At 37.9% G+C, this 25,473-nt stretch overlaps 1 protein-coding gene across 2 annotated transcripts in view; it reads left to right on the top strand.

Annotated features, from left to right (window-relative positions):
• Nucleotides 1–23,102, top strand: part of LOC141522077 (cytosolic phospholipase A2 epsilon-like) — a 147,656-nt gene extending 124,554 nt beyond the window's left edge. For both annotated transcript variants that reach the window (XM_074235169.1, XM_074235170.1), the window contains exons 14-20: nt 2,367–2,481; nt 4,329–4,466; nt 6,191–6,298; nt 13,247–13,450; nt 16,380–16,546; nt 20,086–20,275; nt 21,593–23,102. In XM_074235169.1, coding sequence (XP_074091270.1) covers nt 2,367–2,481; nt 4,329–4,466; nt 6,191–6,298; nt 13,247–13,450; nt 16,380–16,546; nt 20,086–20,275; nt 21,593–21,813 — 1,143 coding nt within the window. In that variant the 3' untranslated portion in view covers nt 21,814–23,102. The remainder of the gene's footprint in view (nt 1–2,366; nt 2,482–4,328; nt 4,467–6,190; nt 6,299–13,246; nt 13,451–16,379; nt 16,547–20,085; nt 20,276–21,592) is intronic.
• Nucleotides 23,103–25,473: the final 2,371 nt, after the last annotated feature.

Raw genomic sequence — 25,473 nt, 5'->3', positions numbered from 1 at the left:
CATATTCAGCTTGAAACATTTCCTGATTCCCTCAACTACTGGTTCTCTCCATCTCAAGATTCCTTAAAATGTAAATACTTTGTATATATTTCTGCTTATTCTCTTTAGAGTTACTCTATATATGCATATAATAACAGCAAGTATTTATATAGTGATTATGATTTGCAAAATACTTTACATATTATCTCATTTGATCCTTACAATCACCTTGTGAAATAGCTACATCATTATATACATGAGAAAAACTTAGACTTAGAAAGGATACTTGACTCAGTGTCACACAACTATTAAATATCTTGAGGCAAGATCTGAAGCATTTAACTCAATTCTCTCTCTCTGTGAGTGTTTGTGTGTGTGTGTGTGTGTGTGTGTGTGTGTGTGTGTGTGTGTGTGTGTGTGTGACTTGTTCAGGGGTTACTCAAGTAGTAAATATTTGATACCAGATTTTAAATCAGATTTTCTTGACCCCAGATATTCTGTTCTATTCACTGCACCACCTAGCTGCCTGGTTCTTTACATTTAACATTTATAATAAAGTTTGCTCTTTATTTTCAAACAAGACCATGACATCAGGTAGGTGATGCCTTGACAAGCACATGCATTAGATCTGAGTGAGGGGGGATGCTGTGCTGTCCAGACTCACTTTCTTCTCCAGAGTCATCAGGTCCAGTTGCCGGATATGAATCAGAACAAGGCAATCAGGGTTAAGTGACTTGCTCAAGATCACACAGCTAGTAAGAGTCAAATGTCTGAGGCTGGATTTGAACTTCCATCTTCCTGACTCTAAGGTCAATACTTTAAACACCATGCCACCAAGCTGCCTTTAGAAAGAATATTTATTTCTCTCAATGAATAACAATTTTTATTTTATTTGAAAAATAAATCCTTCTCTAAATTGTCATAAACTCCAATAAAAGAAATCCCCACATTACCCATGTCTGAAAATGTATGCATAAAAAAATTTTTAAACCCTTTCCTTTTCAAAAACAATTGGGGTAATGACTTGCCCAGAGGCACAGTTAGTATTTGAACTCAAATCCTCCTGACTCCAAAGCCTATGCTCAATTCATTGTGTCATCTAGCTACTCAATCCATTGCTTTTCAGAGTCATACCTCAAGAATGGCCTGATCCACTGGGTTCATACCCAGTCTGATATTTCTACCTTTTAATTTGTGGTTCACCAAGTTGTGACATTCAAAGATTGGAATTCCAAAAAAATAAAATTTTTTGCTACCAAGCTGGGTGAAGACAACATTTAAACACATATTCAAAGCAAGCAACATACAAGATAAATAGGAAGTAATTAGGACTTAACCAAACAGTTCAGTAGAGATAGATAAAACCAGAAGTGTCTTTCTCTCTCTATTAAAAAAGCATGATAGGGTTTTAATTTTAGTTTGCATTTTTTATTGCATTTTCTTTATTGCTTTCTTGAGTCTATACAAGTCAGCAGAAAAATAAATTAAGCCCTGGTTTGTAGGTTTTGCAATATCTGATCATAAATGCTCACTCTGAAAATTTAACAATTTGCTCTCAAGACCTGGCTCCAGCACATGCTCTTTGGGGGGGGGGGGTGAGGGTGGCGAGGGGAACAATTGGGATTAAGTGATTTGCTTGGGATCCCACAGCTAGAAAGTGACTTGAGGCCAGATTTGAGCATGGATCTTCTCGACTTTGGGACCAGTACTCTATCCTTTGCACCTCCTAACTGCCCCTCTACCAGAGGCTTTCCTTACAGAGAATAAGGAATGTCATACAAAATAGTTTGGTTGTGCCAAAGAGAGGAAAGACTTTTGTGAGTCTGTCCTGCTTCTCTAACTGAGCCTGAATCCAATTCAGAGCTGGCCCCTAAAGAACATACAGTCAGCACTTTGCCTCAGGTTGCTGGACATCTGAAGTTTCAACTTCCTCCCCCTTGAGATTCTCTCATAGCTCATGACAGCCCCTGCATCCACAGCATAATAACTTGTACTACCTGTCTCCTGAAATCAGACTCCCTAGAAACTTCCTAGAAACTTCCTAATTGGGTGATCCTGGGAAGTCGAAGTCCCCCCCTCCCCTCCCTTCCCCTCCCCTCCCCTCCTCTCTTCCCTTCCCTCTCTCTCCCTCTCTCTCTTTCTCTCTCTCTGCCTCATTTTCCTAACTTGTAAAACAAGATGTAGAGATAGATAAATAGATAGAATTCTATACATTCTTTCTTTCTAAGCAACTTTCACTTCTTAAATTCCAATGTTGCTGTCTCTCTCCTTATGGAATTATGTCCTGTGGTATCTCCTTTAGTGGACCTTTGTTCCAAAGAAGATTTCCCCTCTTGCTCCAAATGCAAGGCCATTTCTTCTTTAATTCTTTCTTTTTTTCCAAACAGAAATATGAAGGAAAGTTGTCATGCCAAAAAGAGGCTGTGTGCCAGGGCCAGAATCCCCTCCCAATATACCTCACCCTCAATGTGAAAGATAACATAAGCAATCAGGATTTCAGAGGTAATTTCACATCCTTTGCATAGTTAACACACTTATATCTTGGGGATCTAATTTGAGATTACAGTTGGTGTTTCCTGCTCCTGTCCCAACATTCCTAAGAGACCACACTACCATCTTTCTTATCTCTACAACAAAGATTAAATAAATATCCTGTGCCTCAGTTTCCTCAACTGTAAAATAGAGTGGTGGGGGGAAGTTGGACTAAATGACCTCTGCTCACTTTATTTTTTTTAGGTTTTTGCAAGGCAAATGGGGTTACGTGGCTTGCCCAAGGCCACACAGCTAGGTAATTATTAAGCTTGTGAGACCATATTTGAACCCAGGTACTCCTGACTCCAGGGCCGGTGCTTTATCCACTGTGCCACCTAGCGGCCCCTTTCTGCTCACTTTAGATCTATGATCCTATAAAATCTTTCTTTATAGCCCCAATACTTACATGCTAAAATTAATTAATTTAACATGTTAATTTGCTGTCCCCCTGGCTCTCATGACTCCCCTGCTTTGTCAGAATCATCTATCACTTTCCCAGTTTTGAATCATATAGGATAGGAAGAATGCAACTTCTGCAAAAGAAAGGAATTCTATACATTTTTTCTGTCTAAGGGACAGGACTCTGCAGATTCCTAGAGAGAATCTGATTTTCCATTTTCAGTCTTACTTTATTAGACTGTGGGGAGTAAATTTCTTTGGGCGATTTTACTTGTTTTTCAGTGTCATTGATTTGGAGCCAGCCCGCTTCTTCTGGGTCACTGTCTGTTTTTGGGCAGATACTGCCCTCCCCTGTCTTCTGTTGGAATTGCAACTTCTTCATTCCTCCCATACTCTTGAGAATAGCTTAACCCCTGGTGGGGACCATGAATAAATTTGAGCCCGGTCAATGAACTTACATGGGAAAAAAGTTACATTTTTAATTTCACTAATCTCTAATTGAAGTTTAACATTTCACTATCCACCCCCAGACAAAGAGCTGACTAAAAGCATGCTTTTTTTAAAAAAAACAACAACTATTTTTTGAGGGATTTTTAACCTATATTTTCTTTCATGACTCTAATGGAAATGTTTTGCAGAGTAAACAAATATAACCTATATCAAATTGCTTACTTCCTCAGTGGGCAGGGCCAGTGGAGGAAGGGAGGGAATTTGGAAATCAAAGTGTTAAAAATGAATGTTAATGGAAACAATGCAAAGATTATCAGATTAGGGGTAGGCTAGGTGGCCCAGTGGAAAGACTACCTGGGTTCAAATCCGATCTCAGGCACTTAATAATCACCTACCTCTGTGGCCTTGGGCAAGCCACTTAACCCTATTTGCCTTGCAAAAACCTAAAAAAAAAAAAGATTATCAGATTGCCATCTATGGGGTGGGGTAGAGGGAGGGAAGGGAGGGTGAGAGGAAGAGCTATGCTACATTTCTCAATAGTCCTAACTTTTTCAGATTGATTTTTTATTTTATTTTCACAATTACTTGTTATGAAAGTTTTTCAATATTCAACCACTTGCATACTTTTCTAGTTACACATTTTTCTATCAACCTCCCTTTCTATCCCCCCTCCCCTCATTGGCAAACAATCCAGTGAATATTGTACATTTTTACATATTAATATTTAATGTTTACATATTAGTCATTTTGTGTATGAGGAATTAGGACCAAGGGAAAAGAAAGAAAATCATGGGATAGGAAGGAAAAAACATAAGAAAAATTTTAGTATCCATTCAGATTCTGTGTTTTTTTTTGTCATTTTTATTGTTTGTTGTTTCTTTTTCAGTAGTCCTAACTTGAAGCTCTCTTTTGGGGTCCCCTGAAAGAAATGGTTCCTCATACCTTTCCTTTTGCTATTTTGTACACAGAATGGGTGGAGTTCACCCCCTATGAAGTGGGATTCCAGAAATATGGAGCCTTTGTCCCCACGGAACATTTTGGCTCTGAATTCTACATGGGACGATTGATGAAAAAGCTCCCAGAATCCAGGCTATGTTACATGATGGGTAACTTTTTATCTTGGGACATCTATTTGTCTGGAAGAAGGCTGAAGGTTTTCAGTGTAGCCCTAGTAGAAAGACTATGTTGACTGTAGGGTTAGCAGACTTGGGTTCAAATTCCACCTCTGACTTACTTTCTGTGTGATCTTGGTTAAACTCTCTGGGTCGCAGTTTTTCCACATCTGTAAAATGAAAGGGTTGAGCTGGGTGACTTATGAGGTTCCTTATAGTTAGTTCTAAATCTGTGATCCTATGACTTAAGCTACCCTGGATGCTCCATTGGTTCTAGGTCACATAGCCAACTTGGGCTGCAGTTTCCCTCAGGGCTGCTGGGTGATAACAATAGATAGAGCAGCTGACCTTGAGTCAGTAAGGCCTGAGTTCAAATTTGACCCCAATACTTAGTAGGTGATTTCTTGACCCTGGACAAGTCATTTAATCCTGTTACCTGAGTTTCATCCTTTATCAAATGAGCTGGAGAAAGAAATAACAAATCATTTTAGGATCTTTTTCAAGAAAGTCCCAAATGGGGTCACCAAGAATCAGATATGTCTGAAAAATGACTGAACAGCAATAACTTGGCTATTCTAAGTCAGTTTTAACCAGTCCATTGCAAAATTTTCATTGTGAATCTCAGAAATCAGCAAATGTTACAAATCAGGGCTTGATTTATTATTTTGTTCATTTTCTGTACTTAACACAATGGAGAAAATATTGATAATACTGATTGAACTTAAAACCCTACGAATATTTTCCCTAGAAAGTCAATTGTTAAACATTTACCAGCACACTGCTGCTCAGGCTCATTGTCTGTAGGGTCCCTTCTTATAAGTCTCAATCTATGATTCTATGGGCTTTGGGTGGAAGATGTCTGAGTTGAAATGATAGTAACTTCATAATTTTGTCCTTTCAGTGGTTCCCTATATACTGTAGGTGTACAATAAATGCTTGATGACTGATAAGAGAAAGGAATAAAGAATCATAGATTTAGAGCAAAAAAATGACCTTGGTAATCATCTAGTTGAATTCCCTCATTTTATTTGTAGAGAGACCAGAGAGGTTTTATGCTGGCCGTATATTTTTATACATGTCTGTATAAAAGTGAGGAAACTGAGATCCCTTGAAATTAAATTACTCTTATCCAAGGGTACACAATACAGCAAGTGACAGAACTGAATTTGAATCATCAATCACTCTCCTTATGTAGAAGGCAAGTTGATGTGGGGGATTGGGATATTGGGGTTTTGCCTCCTTTTCCTCTTTCATTATACAGTGATCAGGCAGAAATTTAGCCTTCCTCTTTCCTCTGCCCTCCTTCCCTTCTCCTCTGGAGATATTTAATGGACTCAGACAATAACTCTGGGAGTTATTGGAGAAGGAAGGAAGGAAAGAAGGAAAGAATGAAGGAAGGAAGGAAAGAGGAAAGGATGGAAGGAAAGAAGGAAGGAAGGAAAGAAAGAAAGGAAAGAAGGGAGCGAAGAGGGAAGGGAGGGAGGAGAGAAGAAAGGAAAGAAGGTAGAGTAAAGGAAAGATAAAGCATTTATTAAGCACCTACTACATGCTGGGCACTATGCTAAAATGTTTAACAAATATTATCTTATTTGATCCTCACAATAACCTGCAAGTCAGGGTTGAGGAAACAGAATTTAAGTGACTTGCCCAGGGTATCTGAGGCCAGATTTGTACCACTGGATATCCTAAGAATCTCACTGTTACTTCCTCTCCCCCAGGTCTATGGAGTAGCATCTTCTCCCTGAACATACTTGATGCCTGGAATTTATCCCAAAATTCGGAGGAATTTTTCCACAGGTGGACAAGAGAAAAAGTGAATGATATTGGTGGGTAACTAACCAGTTGACCTCCCTGAATAGGGGGGAATTTAGATACTAACCACAGACCTAAATTGCAATGCTGCATGGCTCACTGAGAGGCTGAGGCAGACATAGAAGGAGGCACCATTTGGGGTGGATAGAACTGGAAGGGAGTAGTTTATATAAGGATGGTGAGGAGAATGAAATAGAGGATGATTGCTTTGGAATGCAGGGAACAGAAAAGCAGGCTGAGGTTTTATTATACTGCAGTAAGAGGAATATACTCTGAATTTGGAGTCATTGGGCTAAATCTAATGAAAATAGAAATGAAAAGGGATTCCCATCAAGTTTATACTTGGATTTCAAAAAATTCTTCTCTACAAGTAAAGACAGACAAAGGGAAAGATTAATGGCATGGTGAGATAATTTATATGAAAAAGATCTGGAGGGTTTAGTGGACCACAAGCTCAATATGAGATAATAGTGTGAGATCTATACCCAAAATAACTAATGCTTCTCCATTAAGAAAGATAACTTCAATTAAGGAATAAGAAGGAGATAGCTCCACTGGGTACTGTGCCCTAGTTAGACCACATCTGAAGTTTTATAATTAGTCTTTAGCCTTGCATTTAAAAATTTTCTTTAACATTCACTTTTATAAGATTTTTAGTTCCAAAAATTTTCCCTCCTTCCTCCCCTCTCATCTTCTCTCCTCCCTTCCCAAGAAAGCAAGCAATCTGATATATAAAATATACAATCATATTAGTCCTCTTTCACATGAAAAAAGAATCAGAAAAGGGAAAAATCATGAGAAAAAAACAAAAAAGAATGAAAATAGTATGCTTTGATTTGTATTCAGACTCCATAGTTCTTTCTTCTTTCTCTGGATGTGAATGGCATTTTCCATGCTGAGTCTTTTGGAATTATCTTGGGTCACTATATTACTGAGAAGAGTTAACTCTGTCATACTTAATCATCACATAGTGTTGCTATTACTGTCTACAATGTTCTCCTGGTTCTGTTCAATTCACTTGGAATCAGTTCACATAAGTCTTTCCAGGTTTTTTCTGAGCACTACATTTTAGAAAGAGGATGTTCAGGAGTCAGCTCTTCTAGCCAGCCAATTGTTAAATCGACATAAACATTTATGCCTTGAAAATCAGCACACTATAAATCAAGATTTGATGCTGAGTGCCTGACTTAAGAAAGTTTTGGAGAAGATGCTAATACAGATTAAATTTAAGAGGTGTCCAGAGTTTTCAGATCTGGTTGTTAAACACTTATCCAAAATACGCCTGGGAATAAAATTAGTAAGTACCCAAGGGAAGATAACCAAGATGGTAAAGCGTCTTGAGCTGATGCCTTCTGAGAACAAATTGAGAGAAACTGAATATGTTTAATTTCACTTGTGAAAGTGAAGGTTCAGAACAAAAAGAACCTATTTACTTATGTGCTATCTCTCCCATTAGCATGTGAACTCCTTAAAAGCAGGAACTGTCTTTGTCTTTCTTGGTATACCTAGGATTGAGCACAGAATATTTACTTTATCTAGCACAGAATAAAAAATTAATTTAACTTTAAAAAATTCTTGTTGATTGATTAACAAAAAGGAATGTTTAAGGGATATGATAACTATCTTCAATTTTTCAAAGACTCTTGTAGAGGAGATTAGACTTGGTCCCAGATTACAAAAATAGGAGCAAAAGATAAAATTGACAAAAATGCATATACAGTTTGATATAAGGTGAAAACCTACTGCTAATTGGGAGTCATTCCAAAAATGCCTTTTGACACAGTGGCTTCACCATCATTGAACTCATTAAGTAGAGTCAGGATGACTACCTATTGGATACCTGATGGAATTATTTGGAGGACTGGGTTGGACTAGAGGGCTATAGAGATCTTTTTTGGACTCTAAAATTCTGTGATTCTGTGATCCTGTGAATCTGAGATGGAATTTCATGCATGGAGAATAGTAAATAGACCATTTATATGGTCTTATTAAGGAGAACAGCATTTCTTAAGCCCCCTGGAAAAATAAGTTGAAGGCAGATCATTATTATTATTATTAATTCTGCTCGTTACTATCTGTGATGTGGGCTAGTCACATAACTTTTATGATCCCCAGTCTCTTCAGCTGCAAAAAAGAGAAAATAATACTTTCATTTCTAGTACTTGCATATATTTCTAAGTATCATAAAACGTATAAATATATTTAATAAAAATAGACAGCATTTCCAATATTTTCAGTGAAATAATACTTACTCAGCTCATGGGAGTCTTGAGAGGCAAAGTACTCTGTGAAATGCTATATAAATGTATGTCTAGGATTTTCCACTGAATTCCCACTCCAATCCCTGGAATCTTGAAGGCTCTTCCAGGGGAATACAACCTCTGAGAGATTCTGTCACTCTGGATGAGCATAAAGGAAGAGAAGAGGGACTTTGAGTGAGACTGTGTTTCTGTTGACTGAGTACCTACCTGCCCAGCTAGGTGGAAGGAGGCTCATTAATACATGTCTAGGGAGGTCGGCTAGGTGACACAGTGGACAGAGCACAGCCCTGGAGTCAGGAGTACCTGAGTTCAAATACAAACTCAGACACAATAATTACCTAGCTGTGTGGCCTTGAGCAAGCCATTTAACTCCATTTGCCTTGCTAAAAACTAAAAAACAAAACAAAAAAAAAAACATGTCTAGGGGAAACTAGATGGTGCAGTGGACAGAGCCCCAGTCCCTGGAGTCAGGAGGACCTGAGTTCAAATGTGACCTCAGACACTTAATAATTACCTACCTGTGTGACTTTAGGCAAGTCACTTAACCCCATTGCCTTGCAAAAACAAAACATATCTGGCAGTCAGGATCATAAGCCCCAGATTTAGAGCTGGAAAGAGCTGCTAAGGTCATCTGGTCCATTCCCCTTATTTTACAGATGAGGAAATCCACTTAATTTGTAGAAATTAAGTGACTTACCCAAAGTCACACATGATGATAAGGGACCAAGCCAGAATTTTCACCAAGACTGATTCCAAATCCATACCATGCTGTCTCTAAGCTCCCCCCTTCCCAACTCTTAATTTTTTTCTAATACAAACTCATGAAAGCTTATTCCCTTCAAAAAAATTTTTTTCGGTATCAATAAAAGGAAAGCCAGGGCAACTAGGTGACTAAATGGATAGAGTACTACTGGCCCTGGAGCCAGGAGGACCTGAGTTCAAATCCAACCTCAGACACTTAATAATTACCTGTGTGACCTTGGGCAAGTCACTCAATCCCATTGCCTTAAATAAATAAAAAGAAAATTTTAAAAAGGAAAGCCTATAATGATGAAATCACAGATGTCTGAGTATAGGCACTCTTCAAGAAACTGAAGGACCTAGAGATGGTTAATTTGGGGAAGAAAAAGGTTCAGGGAAATATGAAAGTTGTCTTCAAATAGTTGAAGGGTCATAATATGAAAGATATTCTGTTAGACCCCAGAGGGAAGACCCAGGATCCATGCATGAAGGTTACAAGGGGATTATTAGTTACAAGGAAGAAGAAAAAAACTAACTAGACCTAGAAATGGAATGGGCTGTTTTGAGGAACTGTGGATGGATCACACAGATGCCAGATGATCATTTATTATGTATGATAGTAGAGACTGTTTCATTCTTCATTTTTGTATCCCCTTTATCCTGGCACATAGTAGGGGATTTAATTAATGCTTGTTGATTAATTGATGGTTATAGTAGGATTTCTTTCAGGTATGGGTTGGATTTAGATGGTCCTTGAAATCCTTTCCAATTCTAAATTCTGTGACTTTGTCACATGGTTTTGTGACACCCCAAAAGATAACTTGAGTGTCCTTCTATTATCTCCTGATGGACTCATAGGCCAGCCTAAGCAGGATTTGAGTTGGAACTAGAGGGGCTTTGGTTGGGTTCAGTAAAGTTTCCAGATGAGGGGGAAGGGGAAAGAGGAAGAAGCAAGGACATTCCAAAGGAGCTTTGCTAAAGGCTAAAGGTGGAACAGGATTGTGGCATAAGCAAGATCATAGGACATAGGTTTGTGAACTGGAAAAGTCAAACCATACTAGTGTGTTAAGGAAGACCCAAAGTCAGTGGGCCAGGCTTGCAAATTGAGAAACTGAATAAGTTTGAAGAGGCTGTGTTGAATGGAGGAGCACAATTTGATGGGGTTGGGGAGGAAATGGGAAGTGAAGTTTAAGGTCCTGAAATTCTGTGGTTAGTAATTGTCAATCAATAAGCATTTATAACACCTATTAAGGGGCATTGAACTAGAAAATTCCAATTCTCCAAACTTGCCATTCTCCTCTCCTCTGTTAATCTCCATATTGACTGTGTGTGTGTGTCACAGACCTCCCAACTTCAACTTCCCTATGGTTGGGGAGTACCGACCTATCACTGTTTTACACACACCTAAAGGAATGCATGAACCTCTCTTTTATTTGTTGAATGTCATTATATTTTGTTTTTTCAATTTCATGCAAAGATTTGTTTTCTACATTCATCTTTTTGTAAGTTTTTGAGTTCCACATTTTCTACCTCCCTCCCCTTCCCTACCCCAAGACAGTTAATAAGCTGATGTAGGTTACACATAATACAATGATGTTTACTATATTTCCATATTAGTCAGATTATGAAAGAAGAATCAACTAAAAGGGGGAAAAAAACCATGAAAAAAAGAAAAAAACCATAAAAAAAAGTTTTAAAAAATGAACATAGTATGTCTGCATTCAGACTCCATAGACTTTTCTCTGAATGTGGAGGGCATTTTCTGTCTCAAGTCTTCTAAAATTATCTTTAATTACTGAACTGCTGAAAGGAGTTAAGTCCATCATAGTTGATCATCACATAATGTTGCTGTTAATTTGTTAAAATGTTCTGCTCACTTCCCTCAGCATCAACTACCGCAAATCTTTCCCAGGCTTTTCTGAAATCTACCCACTCATGATTTCTTACAGAACAGTAGTACTCCATAACATTCAAATTTTATATACTTGTTCAGCCATTCCCCATTTGATGGTCATCCCCTCACTTTCCAATTCTTTGCTTACTACATAAAGGGTTGTTATTAATATTTTGTACATGTGGGTCTTTTCCCCTTTTTTTATGATTTCTTTGGGATACAGACCTAGTAGAGGCATTGTTGGATCAAAAGGTATATTCAGTTTTATTGTCCTTTGTTCCAAATTGCTCTCCAGAATGGTTGGATTAGCTCATAACTCCACCAACAGTGTTCCAGTTTTCCCACATCTCCTCCAACATTTTGTCATTTTAGTCAATTTGATAGGTGTGAGGGTACTACTTCAGATATGAACCGTTCTTTTAGTATCTCTTCTTTGAGTCTCTCTCTCTCTCTTCCCTTTATCTCTCCTGTCCATTCATAGTCCCTTGGCCTCTTCCTTGTACTGTCTGTCTGTAATGGTTATTGTCTTGGGTTCTTTCTACCTCAAGCCTGGGGTACAGCTACTTGAGTGAAAAGACAGCTTTTTATCAATCATTAATAATAACAACTAGTATTTATATAGCACTTAAATGTTTGAAAAGCATTTTTCAAAGATTATCTCCTCACCTCAGCCTCATGGGATTCCTAGCTTTTGCCAGGGCTAAATTCAAGCCCTGCCAAGAAGTCTTTCTTTCCATCCCTCAAATAACTTTGTATTTATTATATATGTTTACTGTTCAGTCATTTGGTCACATTCGACTCTTTATGATCCCATTTGGAATTTTCTTGGCAAAGATACTGGGGTAGTTTGCCATTTCCTTCTCAAGTGCACTTTACTAATGAGGAAACTAAAGGCAAAGTTAAGAGACTTATGCAGAATCACACAGCTAGTAAGTGTCTGAGGCCATTTGAAGTCTGGAAGATGAGTCTTCCTAACTCTAATCCCAACTGTATCACCTAGCTACCCAATATGTCTGTGTGTATACATATGTGTATGTGTGTGTGTGTGTGTGCACATATACTATTTAAATATTTTTGCCAGTCAGCAACAACTCTGGGAAGTAGATACTATTATTTTCTCCATTTTTATATTTAAGGAAATATAGACAGATAGAGGTTAAGGGACTTGCCCCAGGTCCCACAACTAGAGTCTGAGGCAGGATTTGAACCAGATCTTCCTGAATCCAGATCTATTGCTCTATCCACTGTGTTATCTAACCAATAAACCAATCAACAAGTATCTTTTAAGTATGAGAGCTTATCATTGTCCTTGGCACTTAGTAGGCAAGTAACATATGTTTCTGGAATTGCTGACCTATTTAAATATTTTTTGCTACATACCTATTGCCAGGCTTTGGGGAAGCAAATATATGTATATATAAATAAGCATAAATACACATATATTTATTTACTTTTTTGTTACATGTTTTCTTCTAAATAGAATGAAAGCTCCCTGAGGGAAGGGACTGTTTCATTTTTGTATCTCCAAATGCCTAACAATACCATGAGAAAATTACTTAAATTGTGTGCATCTATATATATGTATATATATATATATATACACATACGTATGTGTGTGTATTTATCTGTCTGAATATAAATATATCTTTATCTATCTGTATGTCTCTATATCTATCTATATACAAAGAGATAGATCAAAACAGAGGTGGGGGGTGGTAATTTGGACAAAAACTTTGAATCCCAAGAAGCAGAATTGAGGAGATGATGAAAGCATTGTATAAAGGTGTGATGGCAAGAGATAGAATATCAAGTGTGAGAGACTGCAAGGTCCATTTTGACTGAAATGAAGGCATAGGCATAAAGGGTAGTCTTGTTTAATAAGTCTAGAAAAGTAGGCTGGAGCAAGGACTGTTAAGAGCTTTTAATATTTACAAGAAAAGCACCCCTCAACCATGAATTCCAACCCTTTCAGGAGATGGGTAGTATCTTGTCAAATGATCTTGTCAGTTTCTAATTCATTATGTGGAGAAATTTTAGTTTCCTCATTCTGCTCTCTTTTCTTCCAGAGGATGAACCGTTATTGCCTGAAATCCCCAAATGTGATGCATTTGCCCTGGAGACAACAGTGGTGACACCTGCGACAAAGCTGGCCAATACTCTACGGGACATCCTTACCTACCGAACCTTTGTGTCTCAGTTCCACAACTTCCTCAAAGGCCTGCAGCTTCACACAGACTACCTGCAAAATAGTCAGTTTTCCAAATGGAAAGGTGAGTCTGATTCTGAGACATTCCCATTTTGGCTTTATCCATTTGGAAGAAATGCAAGTGACTTTTTAGTTTGCCTTCTAGGTAGACAAAAATCCCCAAATATCTGCAAGTATTTTGTTTGGGCTTTTTGATGGGATTTTTTGTTTGATTGATTTTGGTCTGAGCTGTAAAAATTTCCCTCTTTGTCCCTCAGTTCAGTGGCATCAAGCATAGTGGGAGGTCAAGTAGTCAATCAATCTATGAGTGTTTATAAAGGTCCTACTATGTTCTGGGGGGGGAGAGAGAGAGAGAGAGAGAGAGGAGAGAGGAGAGAGAGAGAGAGAGAGAGAGGAGAGAGAGAGAGAGAGAGTTCTTAACATTCTTGGTACAATGGGGAAAAAACCTTAGTTCTGGTGTCAGATCCCACCTCTAATAATTACTACCTGTGACTTCGACAAGAGAAGAAAAGGGGAAGGAAGAAGGAAATCAGTATTTATATAGAACCTATATATGCCAGGCACTATTCTAAGGACTGTTTGCAAAATATTATCTCAGTTGATCCTTACATCAACCCAACTGAGGAAACGGAGGCAACTAGAAGTTAAGTGACTTGCCCAGGATCAGAGAGCCAGCAAATTTTGAGGTCAAATTTGAACTCAGGTCCAATGTTCTATTCATTTCACCACCAGCTGTCTCTAACAATCACTACCTGTTTGATTTTAGCTAAGTTACTTCATTTCTTTGTCCCTCAATTTCCTCATCTGTTAAAAAAAAAGAGATTCATCTCTGAAGTCTCTTCCATGATCTTTGAGGCTATGCACCTATAAGCACATAGTAGCAATGACCCAAAATCCTCTCATTTTCTCATCCTGACTTCCTTCAAGACTGAGATCAAATCTCACCTTCTAAGAGTCCCTCTCCTACTCCTTCCCTTGACTTTCCACCTTCCAGTCCCAAGGCTTTTTCCTCTGAGATTACCTACCATTCACATGATATACATACAAATGAATTTCTAGTTGCATTACATAGATTTTTTATTCATTATCACTCTTCTATTGGAGTTTTAAGCTCTCTGAAGTCAAGGATCATGTTTTTGCCTTTTTAGCACCCTGGTGACTTAACATTATTCTAGACACATAATATGCATTTAAAAAATAATTGTTGATGATAGAGAGGAGAATCAAGTCTTTGAGTATGACTCTTTTAAAAAATGAATTCATTTTTATTTTTATTCTGAACATCAAACAAAATGGGCATTTGTATGTGTGTTTGCATGTAGGAATATGTGCATGTACATAAATATATAAATGAATATATGTTAAAAAAGGAGAATTGGTCATGGAAACTCACATCTCTATAATATGTACCTTGATTTTCTTTTAAAGTACATAAGAGGGGCAGCTAGGTGGCACAGTGGATAAAGCACTGGCCCTGGAGTCAGGAGTACCTGGGTTCAAATCCGGCCTCAGACACTTAATAATTACCTAGCTGTGTGGCCTTGGGCAAGCCACTTAACTTCATTTGCCTTGCAAAAAAACCCTAAAAAAAATAAAGTATATAAGACCAGGGCAGCTAGGTGAGATGGTGGATAGAGCATCTGCCCTGGAGTCAGGAAGATTTGAGTTCAAATCCAGCCTCTACACTTAATACTTACTTGGCTATGTGACCTTGGACAAGTCACTTAATTCCATTTCCTTGCAAAAATAAAGTATATAAAAACCTAAGCTGTCCTTCCTGCATAATTTCCTTTCTAGACTCCCTTTAGTTCTTTTTTCTCCATTAAAAAAAAAGAAATCCTCAAAGATGTACCTTTCATTCTCTACCTTTCATTTCTCTCTTTCCTTTCCTTTTCCCATTCTTTTTTATTCTCTTCCCTTTCTTCCCTTCTTCCTTCCTTCCTTCTTTCCTTCCTTCTTCCTTTCTTCCTTTTCTTTCTTTCCTCCTTCCCTCCTTCTTTCCTTTATTCCTTCCTTTTCTTTCTTTCTTTCTTTCTTTCTTTCTTTCTTTCTGTCTGTCTGTCTTCTACATTCCTTCTTTTTTCTTCCCTTCTTCCCCTCTTTCATTTTTTCCCTCTTCTTCTCTTCTTTCTTCCCTTCTTTCCTTCTCTCTCTTTCCTTCTTTTCCCTCTTCCTTTCTTTCCATCTTTCTTTTTTCTTTCAATCCTTTTTCTTTCCATTTTTCTTTCTTTCTTTCCTTCTTCCTTCCTTCCTTTCTCTCTCTCTCTTTCTCTCTTTTTCTCTCTTTCTTTCTCTTTCTTTCTCTTTCTTTCTCTTTCTTTCTCTTTCTTTTTCTTTCTTTCTTTCTTTCTTTCTTTCTTTCTTTCTTTCTTTCTTTCTTTCTTTCTTTCTTTCTTTCTTTCTTTCTTTCTTTCTCTCTACTCTCACCCTCCCAACTATTGGGAAAGAAAAAAAAGCCCTTAGATATGACTTTTCATTTTCACCAATTTCTTACTTTGCTGCATCCTGATGGACTTGTAAGCCTGTCTCAATAATTTCAATCAACAAGTACTTAATGAATCAGAGTATATAGCCACATGTATGGCCCTGAGCCAGAGTAGTTCCATAAATTTGTTATGGCTATGTTGAGCCCTTCCCTTTCACTGAGATCTAATGGAATGACATAATTGATTTTCTCTGCTCATACTATGCAAGATCAGCTAAAATCCCTAAGAGAATGTGATCTCTTAATGACCCAGTTAGAAAAGGATTTCAGCTCGCCTAGAGATTGCATTCCATATTTGTGGAGTAGATGGCAAGACTAGAGAATATGCAAGGGATATCTGAGTTATCTTATTGTTTAGTGGGCCTTTTGAGAAAGAGATCAGGCTAGGAAGGATCAGACAGAACAACCAGTCCCCACTTAGAGCCCTTTGCTCTTGCCTGTTGCTAAAGGGACAGTTGTGTTACAATTAGCAAGGGTATATTAATAACTGAAAGGGCTTGACTTTCAGACACAGTGCTGGACTGTTTCCCAAACCGTCTGACGCAATCTGATAATCATCTCTGCCTGCTGGATACTGCATTCTTCATCAACTCCAGTTACCCACCCCTTCTAAGACCCGAGAGGAAAGCTGATATCATCATCCATCTCAATTATTGTGCAGGCTCCCAGATAAAGGCAAGTGATGGGAAATAATAGTGGTCACAGTGTAATGAAGAAGAAAGAGGGCTAATTTGGAATAACAGGACCTGGTTCTTTCTTGGGCAAGGAAACAGAAACAGAAATAAACTTCCATTTAAATAGAATATCTTTTAAATTTTGAGAATTTTCCAGTACCTGAAATATTGCATTGGGGGGGGGGGATATTATGGTATATGAATTTGGGCAAATAGCTTAAGTTCCCTTGCCCTCAGTTTCCTAGTCTGTAAAATGAGGAACTGGCTAGAGGAGATAACCTAAGTCTCTCTCAATTGTATACTATAAACAAGAATTTACTGTCTTCTCATGTATGTGAGATAGATACTGCACATGTGTCATGGAAAGAAAATTGATTCTGGAGTTGGAGACCTTGAGTTCAAATCTCTCCTCTGATCATTAGTTTGCTGTGAGACCTTGGACAAACCACTTAACATCCCTGGGCCTCAGTTTCCTCATCTGTCAATCAAGTGAGAGATTAGACTATATGACCTTTTAAGGTCCCTTCCAGCTGGAAGACTACTTATGATCCATTTAATTCCCATTTTATAGATGAGGTGGTAGTTAGGTAGATCAATGGATAGAGCATGAGAACTGGAACCAAGAAGACCTGAGTTCAAATGTGACCTCAGACACTTACTAACTGTGTGATCCTTTGCAAATCATTTAACCTCTGTTTGCCTTAATCTCTAGAGAAGAAAATGGTAAAAGCATTCCAGTAGTTTTGTCAAGAAAACACCTTATAGGGTGCCAAAGAGTCAGAAACAATTGAATAACAACATAGATAAGGAAACTGAGTCCAAGAAAAGAAGGGGCTTGCAAACAATCTCACAGGGAGAAAGTGTCAGAGCTGAAACCTGAATTCCAAGCCATAGAATTACAGATTTAGACCTGGTAGGAATCTTAGAGATAGTCAAACACTCTCATGTCTTCTTTCTAAAATGAGGGAAATGAGGCCTATAGAGTTAAATAAATTATCCAAGCATCTGACTCCAAGCCCAGAAGAGAAGGTGCTCTAATTTATGTTTTAATCGGGTCAGTCTAAAGAAAATCTGCCTGTACATATTCACACTAAATCTTTGGTCTTAGCCAAGAGTTTTGGATTCTCTTCTGAGATTGATTCATTGGAGCATGTAATTTCTTTCAATTGGGGGGGGGGGCAGCCACCTGGGAGAACACATGAGCTCTAAGTTGAGTGGCTCTCTGGAATCCTAGTCCAAGGCAGAACCTTTGTTCTTTTCCATGAATAACATGAGATCAGCTTTCCTAATGACTAATAAGGCATCCAGCTGGCAATCACATTCATCTAAACATCTGGACTGGAGTTTTAATCAACTCCATTAGTAGACACTTCTCCTAAATACTGATTTGAACCTGCTGCATATGGAAATTCTTAAGAAAAGATAGATCTTAATTCTAAAGCTTTATACCCTTTGAGGGAACCATAGTGTCTTCATTTTAAAAGAAGGGAAGGAAGCTTGTCAAAATTACCCCCAAAAAAATTGTTACAGGTTTCATACTTATTTTGATTTTTGCTTTTAATTTATTCAACCTATATTTATTAAGTATCTCCTAATGAGAGGTTCTAGTAAAGATACCAAGATGAATAAGACATAGGATCACCAACAAGAAAAAATCAAACTCAGGTATTGATTTCAGGATGCCAGTTTTTCAATTTCCTAGTCACCCACCTGCTTATAGTAAGGGACTGGGACAAGCAGAGAAAATTATTGGGAAGGGGTGTTGAAATCAAGTCTTTTGAGGATGAATACCTAAACCAAAATCCATTTCTCACTTCCACCCCTCTGCCAAATTAAGAAGGTCCTGGCCATTTCCTCTCTAACTTCCACCATTCATCTTTTCTGTCCCTTGTTCTTTTCACTACTCCAGAGAAATAAGGGAAGGTTCAGCCAGCTGCTGTACTCTGAATCCTTTACCCTGAGGTGACTGCATTCTCAGTCATAGCTTCCCTTGAAACTTCCCTAAAACTTATACAAATAAAATAAAATTGTTTTTTTTTGGGGGGGGAAGGGGATCTTAGAGCTAAAGCTAGAAGAAGCCCAGAGCTCATGATTCAGTCCAACCCTCTCATTTTACCAATGAAGAAAGTGAAGCTCAGAGAATTTAAATAACTAATACTGGAAGTAAGCATCAGATGTGAAATTTGAACCCAGGTCCTCAGAATCTCTAACCAATGCTATTTCCAATAATGTTTAATAATACTTATTAATGAATTGGTAGTATGATAATCAATTAACCAATTATAGTTGAATGCATTATAATGCTTTGAGGTTTGTAAAGAATTTTATATACATTATCAGATTTTATTCTCATACTAAGCCCATGAGTTCATTACTACAGATGTATAGAGGACAGGCTCAGAGAGGACAGGGGGCATTATAGGGGTAATAAGACATACATGCAATAGCTGACAGAAGTCTGAATGCAGTAAGTGCAGAAGTCCAAAGGAATACAAAACTATAAAATTGTTTCTATTTTTTATAGTGCTTTAGGGAGGCTTTGTTGAACATGTTTTCATTCAAATTTTCTGAGGAAGGTTTTCTAGTATAGCATTTCCCTGCTCTGGCTCTTCTTTATTCTAAAAATAATTGAAAGTGACCAGAACCATTTGGGAGCTAAGTTTGTTTGCTCCACCTTGAAAAACACGAAATTCAGTAGGGGTGTTGGACACTTCTAAAAGCAGAGTCCAGTAAGGTCTGTTGCATTGACAGCCCAAGTCAACAAGAGCTTATTCTGTGACTTCCAGGCACTGCTACATGCTAGGAATGCGTTGGCAAAAGTGAAACAGGACCCTGCCCTCAAATTCTTAGCTAGCATTTATATGGCACTTTAAATGAGGGAACTGAGGCTGAGAAAGATTAAGTGACTAGTCACACAACTAGTAAACATGTAAAGATGAATTTGAACTCAGGTCCTCTGGATTCCAGTTTCAGAGCTCCATCTTCTATGCCACCTGCATTGCAATTTGAGGTATTAGGGTATGGAAGGTTAAATGACTTGCCTGAGGTCATATAACTTCTCTTAGCAGTGAGCCTTCCTGGCTTCCAGACCAGCCTTCTATTCTCTACACCATGTAGCCTTGAACATACATATAGAAGTATATATAAAAGAGACATAAGATATTTGGAAGGGAAGGGGAAAGAAGACATGACCAGGTGAGTAGGATCAGGAAATGTTTCCTAGAGGAGAGATGGCACAGGAGCTGAGCCTTGATTTGGGACAGCTTAGGTGGTGCAGTGGATAGAGCACAGACACTAGAGTCAAGAGGACCTGAATTCAAATCCAACCCCAGATACTCACTAGCTATGTGACCCTAGGCAAATTACTTATTACTTAACCTCAATTGTGAAGCACATCCACAAAAAAAAAAAAAAAATCCTGGACCCCAACACTCGAGAAGAAGGAAGAAAACAGGAATATTAAGAAGCAAAGTCACATGAGGAGCTAACCTCCATCCAAGTGAGTCCAATCTCTCTTATGACTCTTGTTTTTTCCTCTAGCCCTTAAAACAGACCTGTGAATACTGTGAAGTGCAGAATATCCCCTTCCCCAAATATGACGTGAAAGAAGAAAGTGAGAAGGACCTAAAGGAGTGTTACCTGTTGACACCTGATGATGATGCCTCAGATGCCCCAATAGTACTTTTCTTTCCACTCATCAATGGCTCTTTCCAAAAGTATAAAGCCCCAGGTAAGTCACTTTTCCTTTCAGAATTCCCTCAGGCGTTATCCCAAGGATACTGTTGACTCTTTGAATGAGAACTCTAGAAATAGGAAGTCTTTTCTTAGGGGCTACAGGAACTCTGAGCTCACATAGTTCTTTGGTTAGAAAAAGGACAAACCATGCTGGTTATAAAAGCTACACACACACACCAGAGATTTTAACCAGGGCAACCAAGGCTTTTCCCCAAGGTACATGAATGTAGAAGGCATTGATAGTATTTGATCAGTAGTACAGAAACAACTGAGTTTAGCAAACAGTTATCAAGAATAATTAGCTAAAACAGGAAGCTTGTTGGTTAATTTTCTTCATGAATTTAATTTTTAAGATAAAATAAAATAAAAAAAGAAGTTTGATACTTCTTCCTGCATCCAAGTAAAGTGACATTCCAGGGAAGCTCCTCCTTGACCTAGCAGCAGCCCCTCTCCCCAGACAAGTCATTGATGTGTCCCAGAGCTGCTACTCTATCACTTTGTCCTAGAATGATTATTATAGCTTTGCTGTACATTTAAGTGAGAGTGGATAGAGTCTGTGGAGAGAACCAAGAAGTCCTGAATTCCAATCCTTCCTCAGTACATAACTCATTTAACTTTTCTCTGCCTCTCTTACTTCATCTGTAAAATAAGATTGTTAACTGAACTCTCCTCCCAAGGTTATTGCAAGGACCAAATGAGATAACATATTTAAAATGCTTTGCAAACTCTGAATGCTAGCTCTTATTAACACAGTCCTACACAGAAGGTGTAGGTTGCTTGCCTATGGTAAGGTGATAAAACCATCTAACCAGCCCTACTGGTCTATGTCCAATTGAAGGAGAAGACCAAAAACACAACCAGAGCATCTTTTCAGGACCTTGGTCTTAGAGGGTTGCCTAGAGCATTGAGAGACAAAATTATTTGCCCAAGGTCACACTACCAATATATTTTAGAGCAGGTTTTAAACTCAAGTCTTCCTAGTTTGGGGGCTCACCTATCTACCGTATCTAGCATGTATATATAGGGAAAGAAAGAAGCATGTGATCAGGAAGAATCTCAAGAATGATCATCAGCTTGGGGAATTTCAAGGAGACCTTAAGGGGAGCAGAAACTAGTATGGGAGGATTAGACTTCAGTCCAGAAAATATTATAAATCAAAACTTTTCCTTGACTGAGCTGCTCCTTATTTGGAAGGATTCATTCCAAATGCTCCAGCATCATTCAAATGTTCCCAATCCTTAAGAGGAATATAAGTCAGAGGTCAGCAGAATTTTGATAGTGATTCAAGGATCCCTTTGATATCTCTCCTTAGGTGTGGAGCGTGGCCCAGATGAGATGGAGGATGGAAATGTTGATATCTATGGACACAATACTCCCTATGCCACCAAGGAGGTAACTTATACAGAGTCTGCTTTTGACCGAATGGTGAACCTTTCTGAGTACAACATCCTGAATAATGCAGACATGATCCTTCAGGGCCTACGCCTAGCCATGGAAAGAAAGAAGCAGTCAAAGAAAATGTGTTCATCATAAATGTGATGATCCTCATGGACAGCGTTTCTGTTTCTTTCACCATTGCATCAGAGTCCAGTGTCAACTGATTTGTTGGTAGAGGATGACTACCACAGACTGATATCAGTCTGTGACACAGTCAACCTGACTTGGATATTAGAGGAAGAGATCTGAGGGAAGAAAATAACAAATAGCATTTTCTTATTTAAAAAAAGAAAAAGAAAAAAACTTCCCAAATAACTCCCTGAAATCAAGGAAATACCATTGCCACAGGTTAAGGCATGCCATCATCTGAGAAAACTGAGTGAGGGCTGTAATAGGGGGAAAACCCCAGAATCAGAGCTTCTTTTAACTGCGAGGAAACTTGATACAATAGAAAAAAAGAAATAAAAATAAGAGGATTGGAATCAGAAGATCCAAACTCAAATCTTAGTTTGGTCATTTATTATTTATATAACTGGAGAAGTCATTTAAACTCTCTAATTACAAAATAAGGAGAACTGGACTAAAAGATCATTCCTGTTTTTATAAAATACAGAAGTTTCAACCTCTTCTCTCTCTCATCTGTATGAATGTCCCAAGGAAAAGGGGAGATGTGATCTATAAGGCAGTTTTAAATTTCTCCTGAAAAAAAATTAAATTCATAACATTATGGTCATTTTTATGGGTCAGGATAATATGATGTGTATACAATGAAGCCATTTTGGCATCTTCAATGACATAGTCAACCAGGTAACCAGATTTTAGTTTGCCACTGACTGCTCAGAATTAGAATGAACTCTTGATTATATGAAATGTTGTTTCATCAAATAAATGGAACTCCCATCATTGGCATCTTAGCAAATGCTAGGCAGAGTTTAAGACATGTTTAGATTGCTGATTTTAATGAATAGCACTGCTCAGGAATATAGCTTAGAAAGCTAGGACAAGCTGTAAACCATGAGAGTCCTTCAAAAAGATATTTTAAGTCAACTTCATGGAATGCCATTGACTTTGCAGAATAGGTATTCTCTGGACTGAGAAGATAAAGTCAACTGAAAGTGTGCTCTAAGAGTGCTTGACTTTGGGTCCTTTTCCAACTCTACCTCTCTCCTTACCGTTCACAATCAGGTCATGATTACTATTATTTATCATGTAAGCATAATCTACTTAAGTTATTGAAAATTGATTTAAATTACAGGGCCTGTGTGTGTGATGAAGGCAAAAACAATAGGATCCTAATTTACCTTGAAGCTTATATAATGAAATTTATATACATACTGTATCATATGAAAGTACCGATTCATTGATGGACTTTAATATTGAATTAAAATAATGATCTAACAAATGTATTTGGTTATTTTTCTCTCATTGTCTGATAACATAAATATTAGTCACATCCTCAGCACTTCACACCTGAATTACTAACAGACCTCCAACTCTTTCCCTCCTCCAGTGTATTCTGCATATCTTGGTCATAGGACTCTTATGGATTTGATTGTCATCTCTGTATATATGACTCCCAGATCTATATGATAATAATAGTTAACATTCATATAGTGCTTTAAAGTTTGCAAAACTTTCATACATATTTTATTTGATCCTTATAACAATACTATATGAATTGTCATTCTTCATCCTTTTTTTTCAAAGAGGACTAATAACATCACAAGTGAGGCAAAGTTGTTCAGTCATCAGCCTTACTCCCTCTAATAAAGTCATCAGAGTCCAGTGGCAAGACAAAAGTCGAGATGACTGGTGATGGCAGCCTAGGATGCAGTGGGTGACCTTGATCTTTTTAAATTGTTCTTCCACAGATGTCTGAGGCCATGCTCATTTAATGACTAAAGAGTAAGTAAAAAATGAGACAAAAGATGGCCCAATTTACCATCCAAAAGATCTCAGTCTCAAGAGGTGAAAACTCTCAGAATTTTTGGCCAAAACAGAAAATAACTCTGATTTACACTGAACAATGAACCACAGAGGCCTGGGTTGGGCCTATTATTGGCCATTCAGAGAAAGCCAGAATTATTTGTATAATAATTATAAAGGATAATCAGAGTAGCTCCATTTAAAAGACAATGGGATTTTTAAAGCTTGTTTTTCAGAGTTGTGTTTCAAGAAATCAAATCTGAAAACTGTTTATTGAAGAAGCTATTATAAAATTTTTATTATATCCCCATTTTACAGATGAGGAAACTTGAATCAGAGGTTAATTGACTTGCCCAGGGTCACATAGTGTCTGAAGTAGTCTTGGAACTTGAGACTTCCTGATTACAAGTCTATCTCCATGCCACCTAACTGTCTTGGAGGCCTGGTCTCTCTCTTGAACTCTAGTCCTGAATCATTACTTGCCTATTAGACATTTCTAATTGCATGTCCTCTAGACATCTCAAACTCAACATGTCCAGGATTGAACTCATTATTTCCCCTGTCACTGTTCTTGATTTCCTTATTTCTATGAGAGACAAGGATCCTTCCTGTAACTCAGGTTTGCAACCTCAGAATCATCCTTGACTCTATTCTCTCTTACTTTGAGGCAGCTAGTAGCTCAGTGATTAGATGTCTGAGTCTAGAGTTAGGAAGACCTGAGTTCAAATCCAGATTCAGACATCAGACATGTCTTAACTGTATGACCCTGAGCAAGAAACTAACCTCTTGATTGCCTGACAAAATGGCTCCACTGGAGAAGGAAATGGCAAACCATTTCAGTATATTTGCCAAGAAAACCTCAAAACTTGGTCATAAAAGTTCAGACACTGAATAACTGAACAACAGCCCAAGTATCTACTCAGTTATGAAATCCTGTATTTCCTATCTCCTAGCATCTATCTATCACTCTCTCCTCACATGGCTACCACCTTAGTTCAAGCTCTTATCATTTCTTGCCCGGACTTTTGCAAAACCTGTCCCTTAAATCTCTCTTCTCCAGCATATCTCCACAATGCTGCCAAAAAGATTGTCCTCAAACACAGATTTAAGCATGGCACTCCTCTGCTCAGTAGGTTCTAATGACTCCTTATGGCCTCTGAGATTAAATATTAACTCCTCTTCTTGGCTTTAGCTTTTACAGCCTAGTCACAAATCTACCTTATGCTATTCCTCACACATAGTTCATCCATCTTCTCTTTCCCTCTATTTAAATTGGCTATTGCCATGGGGTGATTAGGTGATCTGTCAGGAAAATATGAGTTCAAATATAGCCTCAGATACTTACTGGCTATGAGACCCTTGGGAAGTCATTTAACCTCTATTTGCTTCAATTCTTCATCTATAAAATTGGACCACACAGGAAAAGGAAAAGGCAAACCACTCTAGTATCTTTGCCAAGAAAACTCTGTAGACATGTCTATGGGTTAGAAAAAATTAGACTTGACTCAACAATAATTCTCCAATCCTGGACTGTATTCTTCCTACCTCTTAGAATTCCTTGTTTCCTTTAAGATTCATCCTAGGGAACACTTTCCATATGAGATCTTTGGAGATTCTCACAGGTGTTAGTACTTTCACTGCCACAAAAAAATATATATATATATATAGGTAAATTGGTAAATATATATATATATATATATATATATATATATATATATATATATATATGGTAAAATGTATATACATATATATGTATGTATGTATGAATATAACTTTAGAATTAATTGTACAGCATGGGAGACACTGGCACAGGACCAGCTAGCATGACAT

The sequence above is a fragment of the Macrotis lagotis genome, chromosome 4 (assembly GCF_037893015.1).
Source record: "Macrotis lagotis isolate mMagLag1 chromosome 4, bilby.v1.9.chrom.fasta, whole genome shotgun sequence".
In the NCBI taxonomy this organism is placed as follows: Eukaryota; Metazoa; Chordata; class Mammalia; order Peramelemorphia; family Peramelidae; genus Macrotis; species Macrotis lagotis.
Note: the sequence above shows the minus strand (reverse complement) of the source record. Positions and strands in the feature narration are given on the sequence as shown.